The 7641-nt window shown below is 36.8% G+C and overlaps 1 protein-coding gene across 1 annotated transcript in view; it reads left to right on the forward strand.

The window, feature by feature from the left end:
- Positions 1-6561, forward strand: part of LOC150080417 (ras-related and estrogen-regulated growth inhibitor) — a 53868-nt gene extending 47307 nt beyond the window's left edge. The window contains exons 2-4 of the mRNA XM_090381566.1: positions 56-112; positions 3283-3362; positions 5766-6561. Coding sequence (XP_090237692.1) covers positions 56-112; positions 3283-3362; positions 5766-6461 — 833 coding nt within the window. The 3' untranslated portion in view covers positions 6462-6561. The remainder of the gene's footprint in view (positions 1-55; positions 113-3282; positions 3363-5765) is intronic.
- Positions 6562-7641: the final 1080 nt, after the last annotated feature.

The raw sequence follows: 7641 nt of genomic DNA on the forward strand, positions 1-7641 counted from the left end.
ACCAGAAAAACAGTAATTCAAATGATTTCATGATTACTTTAACTTTCCATTTCAGCTTTCACGGTTCGCTTTATAACCAGGCGTTTTATAGGAGACTATGACCCCACATTAGGTAAGTGCAACTTAAAAATATCTTGTTCACTTCCTTTGACTTGTTTGTTATTTGCATTTATCGATTGTAATTATATTATTCTCGAATTACTTCTAAAAATCTAAGTTTCGAAATTATCCAAAAAAGTCACCTTTATGTTGAAGCTGAGTTATGTAGCCTACCAAGGACGAAACTCCAGCATACATAATTCCCAACCTTATAGGCCTATTTGAAGAATGTGTGTGTGTTCTGTCGTCGATTTGCAGTTTGCTGGACGGGAAAAAGAATCATACTAGTCGGTCCTCAGGCGAGGGTAACATGGTTTTCCTTCGGGAAACTGGTTTTTAAGACCAGCAAACAGAAAATCGACCTAAGAACACAAGCAATTTACAGACACTTCAGAGATCTTAGTCGCTGATGCTCCTAAAACTCTACTACTGCTGCTGCTGCTAAAATTTAATCTCTAGGTCGCATATTTCATTGGTGATTAATAACTATTGGTGCTCCACACTGTAACCAAACTGTATGGCTTTCGTACATGGATCTTTATACGATATTACTTTGCACTTATCGATATTTATTCGTACATTGTTGAATTTGGTCCAATGATAAAAGGATTTTAGAAAGATCTGATGTTTAACACAGTCTGTAAGTGAGTTACAGGATTTATAGAGTTAAATGTCATCACCATATAACAATATTTAATACCTTCTGGTCTAGGGATGTTTTCCAAATCGTTTACATACATAGACATTCAAAATAAGGCGACCGACAATGATCTCCTGTAAGTAAAGTTATTTCCACCGTGTATATCCATTATAAAGTATTTGATATATTCAATCTGTAACATAGTCCAAGAGGGGCCTACAAATACCATAGCCGAAGAGTTTTAGTTTTAACAAATAACGATCAAATGTGAACGCTGTAGCAAGGTTCGTATAAATCACATCCACCCAGTGGGCATGATCAATTTCCATAGTGGAAAATTTCCAAAAGGCAACCAATCTGATGACCACGAACTTTCCGGAACGAAATCCATGTTGATATTGAATCAATTGGTCTATAATTATTGGCTGGATGTTTACAGACCCTTTTGCGTATTGGCATTATATAAGCTTTTCTGGACTAGCTGGAATAAACTTCATACTTATTTTAGGGATTTCTTAAAGGTGTGTACTAATGGAACTGTTAAATTATTGTAGCAGTGTTTCCAAAAGATTCGTGGAATACTGTCCTCCAGCGTAATCATTTTTAAAGGATTAATAGCAGACATATAAGATCAACATGTATATTAGACGAAAATGATTCAAAATAGTCTGTAAAATTTGGACGATTTCAGTAGGAGTAAGAGTTGATGCTTTTATATGATTACAGTGAGGTTATTGTTTAGGATATGTTATGCTTAATCGAGCAAACCTGGTTTCATAAAAAGGACTCAGGTTAACTTTTGATATACTTTGTATTAGTAATTCAGTATAACTTTGAATTTTATGATGTAATTGTTCTTTTAATCTCAGTTTGCTTTTCAATTCGTTATTGAACCACACTGGATACTTATTTGTGCTTATTGATATTATGGGAACTGTTGTATTCATAACGTTCGTTATGATTTTCATAAAAATTATAATTGAATTGTTTGTGGATTGTTCTTTAAATACGGTCTCAATTAACCAATTTTAATTTAGAATTTAACTGAGGCCAGTCTTCTTTACGGAAATCCCGAACATTGTATTTAATGGTATCATTGCCGCTACTATTATCTTCATTTATAATGAAAGCCAGCTTTATGATCAAAAGATAAAATACCTTCCTTTACGTTATACACTGACATCCTCATTAGAGAAAATGAAGTCTTACTGTGTTCCATATCCTCTATTTTGTGTTACGAATTGCCACTAAAATTCACCACCATTTGCTTTCACTTCATACGATGTAATCTAACAAGTTTAAATTATCTAGAGAACTTGTGTTTGGAAGACATTAAATCTACACTGTGTCCCTTTAGCTACCAGTTTGTTTTATCTCTTCCGACAGTTGACACCATTTAGAGTGGTATTAAAGATCGGAAACGCATCTTATAAAAAAACACAAAAAGGGCGTCACACTGGATAATAACTTTGAAATGGGAAATAGTTCAAATTACTTCTACCCTATTCAATTTCGCTCTCGTTGGCTATTGGAATAACTGCGTCTGAGAGATTTTTGGAGAAGAGGAGTTAAAAACGAGTTAGGTTGGCTGCGACAGATTTTCATCTCCTGCATAACAAAGCTGATATTTCTGAATTAATTCAATGGATGCCAGATGTGACAATGAAGACAAACAAAGTTAACTAACCCAAAGTTAGGTAATGTACGCAATACGTTACAATTCAAGCGCTTCACAAAATAGTATTAATACATAATTTATAACAAAAAACGAGTGAAGAGTCAGTCTAATTATCATGTGCGGACGGACAGACAAGAAATAATAATTACCGGATTTCTATTCTCCTGATTTTAATGCAAAGTCGCGAGGTTTAACAAATCTTTCTAAAAGAACCAAATATAAAATATTTTGAAAATACCTTCGCTTGGAGTTGAGTTATTACACGCGGACGGACGAATATTCCAATAAACATGGATGAACAATACGCACATATTCTAACGAGCATAAAAACTTTTACTATCAAATATGAACCTTAAAAAATAATAATAATAAAAAAATGCCCGATGCTTCTTGTAACCCTATTGTGAAAAGAAATAATCTCTTTAATAGAACATGTTTTATTCAACAAGAATTTTGTTTTCAATTTCAAAAAGTGGTGATCTCATTAGCATAACCAAGAAGTCATCGTGGGACAAAGGCGAAGAGAATCTACTGTGCTTAATTTAGTTTGTTAAAGGGAAAGAGGTTTCTACCATTAAGGAACTCTCATTATGTAGTCTTTTCTTGAGCAGGAACATTCTGCCAGTGTTTCTAATTCTTTCAGAGTAAGTGAAATTGCTTTGTTCAGCTTGGTTTGTTCACAAGTGCTTCATCAAAAATGAGTTCATTAATTATCCAATAATTGTTGTAACTAAGCGATTTTCTGTTAAAACAGCGAGTGACATTTAATGATTAATCTTTTTCTTTCACCATTCCCCTTCATTACGATAATTAATTGCTCAATTTCAAATAAAACTAACGCTTTCTCTTTGTTTCTTATTTGCAGAGGACATCTACACGCACGAAACTATTCTCAATAACGAAATTATATGCTTTCAAATTCTGGATAGTGGAGGCCATAGTCGGGTGAGTACAACTTTTATTAAATCCTTGCGGCTCTTATTTTGTCTTTCTGTTTAGCTTATCGCATATCTTTAGGAGTATTCTTGCGCACATTTCAAAGAGAGAAGATACTATCTACACAGATTTGGACAGAGGACACGATACGCTCTGGATCCATTCTATTATATAACAATCATGTTTTCCCTTCTGCAACAACTACTGTTGAAGGTCATGACACCACAGAAACGGATGTTCATCTCAGAAAATAGATTACCGAGTGCAGTACTCCTGCGTGAACTCATTATCTTTAGTTCTACCGTGCAGTTCTCATGGATAGAGGTACCAGAATTGAAAACAAACTGAGAATCGTGAGTAGGAAACACTAATCATTTTCACGCCACGGAATTTCGTATCACTGCCTCGATAAGCAAAGTAATCCCGTCGATTTTTTGGGAGCATGTGTTGGTTACTGTGGCAAACAACTGCCACCACCGACAACCACTACAGTACGTTAATTGGAAAACTGCTTAAGTAGGAAATGAAGGCAAGGACACATGAACTCATACAGCGGTGTACTGTTTCATTAAAACAATTTACTTGGCTACAGGTCTTCAATTTAAACTGTTGCCATGAGAAATGTGATTACACAAACGAGCACCTCATTTTTTTGATCTGACCTATAGTACATTTCGAGAATAGTGTACACACATTTTTCTGGAAAGAATACTTTCCAGAAAAATGTGTGTACACTATTCTCGAAAAGTATCCGGATACATGACGGTTTCACAGTGATGTCATTTCCAGTCATTTCAATAGTGTGCCGCTCCTTCTCATTTGGCCGTTATAATACACTCTACCTACCTAGGTAAGCTTTCCATCAATGAACAATAGACTGCTGCAGCGGTATAGTTCTCAATTCCTCCTGCAGAAAAGTCACCAATTGGGCTACCGATGTGAGACATATTGGCCCTTACCCAACGTTCCAGTTCAGCCCATTGATGTTCCATAAGTACAAATCGGAACTGTAGGCTGGCCACTCCATGTTTTGAGATTCACACCCTTGAAACGTGCTCAAACAGCACTGACAGCGTGGCATAGGGCACTGCCAAAGAACTGCCACGTCGTAGGAAGCATGATATTGTTCAAAATGTTAAAACAATTGGCTTTCGTTTCGCACAACCAAAAGGTCCTAGGCCATACCAGAGAAAAAGATTCATCCCACAACTCAACCCAACCTCTTCCGAACTTCCATTGTTGGCACAATGCACTCCGACAATACATTTTATAAAGGCATCCTCCACACCTACAACCGCCCATCTGAACGGAATAGGATAGCGAGATTCATCACTCCATGCAACCGAATTCCACTGCTCTATGGAATGTTTACAGATTTCTTTGCACCGTGCGAGTCGCGACTGCTGATTGCAATTGGCGATGTTTGTCGTATGAGTTACCTCTCTCTCATAAAAACCGAGGTTGTGGAGCTCTGTACTTTGTGTTCGGACATATCTCAACCCCACCGACAATCGATTTTAGATGATGCAGGCTGTAAGCAATTACACGGATCGACAAGCCAGCAATGTGATATCCGACAATGACACCCCCTCTCGAAATCAGTCAGCTCGCCTTTACATCATGAGAACAAACTAACGTGTGGCTCACACACTTTCCTTACATACCGGTTTGTGTCACTTGCTTATCCGTGAAGGTCCAACGGATTGTGAAAATAGGAGTGGTTGAATCCTTTCTTGAGTATTTTAACATTGAAAGAATAACATTAATCAATGTATGTTAAGCATGGCAGAAATATTTCAAATGAACTGCGAAACTTCGTGACATACAGCAGTTGCAAAACATAGTCATGGCACGGAGTTTATTTGAAGAGTGCAGACATCTCTTAGACACTCTTAGCGTTCCCTAAATTTGAGGACCATAAGCAAATTTCTATAGTGGGCCTCCAGAAGAGCCGAAGAGAAAAAAATTCTTCGAATAATGATGCTTGAAACACAAATGGGAGCTTATTTTTTTATTTAAAAGTGATGAGTCGATAGCAGCATGCTCTGTGGTTTGAGCAACCGCCACACTCATCCAATTTCAAAAAACAATTCAATTTCTGCAATGATTTTGCAGTAATTTAATTGAATTATCCTCGTAAATATGTTACGTTAATTTGAATCATATCTTAAAAACAACTCCTGCATTTTTGTGTGTATTAAGTGTAAATCACTTCAGTAGATAACAGTGTCCTCAATACCCCTCGGAAATCAGTTTTAACAATCCGAACTTGTATAAACTTTGTTAAACAAGTGTAAACTTATAGAGCTGATAACCAACAAAATACATAAACTGATGGTTGTTATAATAAATAGAAATAAGGTCTGTTCAAATAACCAGTTCGTCCTCATCCAAATTATTTATCATTTGCAGGAAACAGAACACGTGTATTTGGAGTCCAACATCCGGTGGGCCGAGGCCTTCATCCTCATGTATTCGGTAACAGACAAGTGCAGCTTCGATGAGTGCATCCGCTTGAAGTTCTTCATCAATCTATACAACAAAAGACGGAGGATATTCGTAGCCAGTTTTTTCCGGGATATATTCGATGTCCCCGTGATCCTGGTGGGAAACAAGTCCGACCAGATTGGTGATCGGATGGTGTCCACTTCCGAAGGAGAAAAACGCAGCCACGAAATTGGATGTGTGGGATTCCACGAGATTTCCGTGCGCGAGTCCATAGAGGATGTGTACAGGGTGTTTGAAGACATCCATCAGAAGTGGAAGACTTGGAGCAAGGCGTTCAAATACCGGAGGCCGTCCAACGAATCGGAGGTTTGCAAGACCCTCATATCACCCACCTCACTCTCCAAAGCGACCATTCCCATGTGTGCAAAACTAACAAACAAATTCACCAGCGAATGCTCCCTTCGTCTACAGACAACGCACGATGTTAACTGCGATTCCGTACCGGAAGTGTTTCGAGACAGGGCGTGTACCGATGGTAGTCTGCAGGCCGCTGCGAAATGGAGATCAAGAAAGGTGACCTCGGTGTACACATCTATAGTGAGTTCCCCTCTACGGACCAGGAGGATGAGCATTAGCATGAGGGGAAGTAACTCAAACTGATTGTAATCGCACAAAACCTGTTCTCCATGCACATCGGTACCATCTGGTGTGACTTACTTGAACTAGAGCTTACTACATCGTGGTGCTTTTCTTTTTAAGTCGCTACATTCCTTTGATAAAATCTATTTTTAAAATACTTAATGTAATATACAGTAACTGACCTTTTAAAAATGTTCCGCGATGGACTTTTCTTGTTTGTTAACATCAGACACCAGTGCTGTGGTGGAAATATTGTATTAAATTAATACAATAAATGAATTCTTCAAAAAATGATACGATTGGTTAGTTTTATAAAATGCAAATATCGTCAATTGAAAGTGAAAATTGCAAACTCAATATCCACTCCATGGTTTTTATTTCAAATGCGTTATTTTATTTTATATATTTTTTGTCTCGAGGAAATGGATGTTACTGGTTTGTTATCTTGAATAAATCTGCAATACAAGCGATTAAAATCTCGAGGGAGTTGTTGATGATGAAGTATTTATTTTAATTTCAGAAACGAAGATCTGATTGTGCGCTACTAGATGCAAAATGGTTCCGGTGTAAATATTCCAAATGATTTTCGCATTTCACTTGAAAGTTCAGATAAATTTGTGTCATGTATTGTTCAGTACTTAATTAACATTTAAGACTAATGAGGACTTCAGGGCTTATGCAATAGTTATAATTATGCAGAACAAACGTCCTTTAAAAATGACGAATTAATATGCTCCTTGAGTAAGCCATGGCGTTAATCCTACAACAGAAAAGATTTATTGTTGAACCACATGTCAAAATCAATCCCTCTGCAGAAGATAAACAGGAATGCAGAATGTATGAAATGCATTGTATTTCAGAATTGTTGGATTTTTATTTCTTAAATTAATTGTATTATTTGCTTTTCTATGATCAATAGAAGCCAAAAGGATGGTTACTCAGATTTCACCACGTTTCTTGACGTGTAAATATAACCTACACCACTCTGATTATCACCGGCTCATATATATTTCCTTCTAGACCATAAATTTTAAATTATGTTTGAAAGGAATTTTAAACAGAATGCAGTGAATAAAACAGTTACATTAATACTCCGGTCTGTTTAAAAGTCTTTCGCTTGTACACCGACGGTTGTAAATCAACATGATTTGATGAATTGAATCATACTGAAGAGTGTCAATATTCATATGACAAGGGATGG

Source organism: Mastigoproctus giganteus, chromosome 9, assembly GCF_048544385.1.
Source record: "Mastigoproctus giganteus isolate SK-2022 chromosome 9, ASM4854438v1, whole genome shotgun sequence".
Lineage (NCBI taxonomy): Eukaryota > Metazoa > Arthropoda > Arachnida > Uropygi > Thelyphonidae > Mastigoproctus > Mastigoproctus giganteus.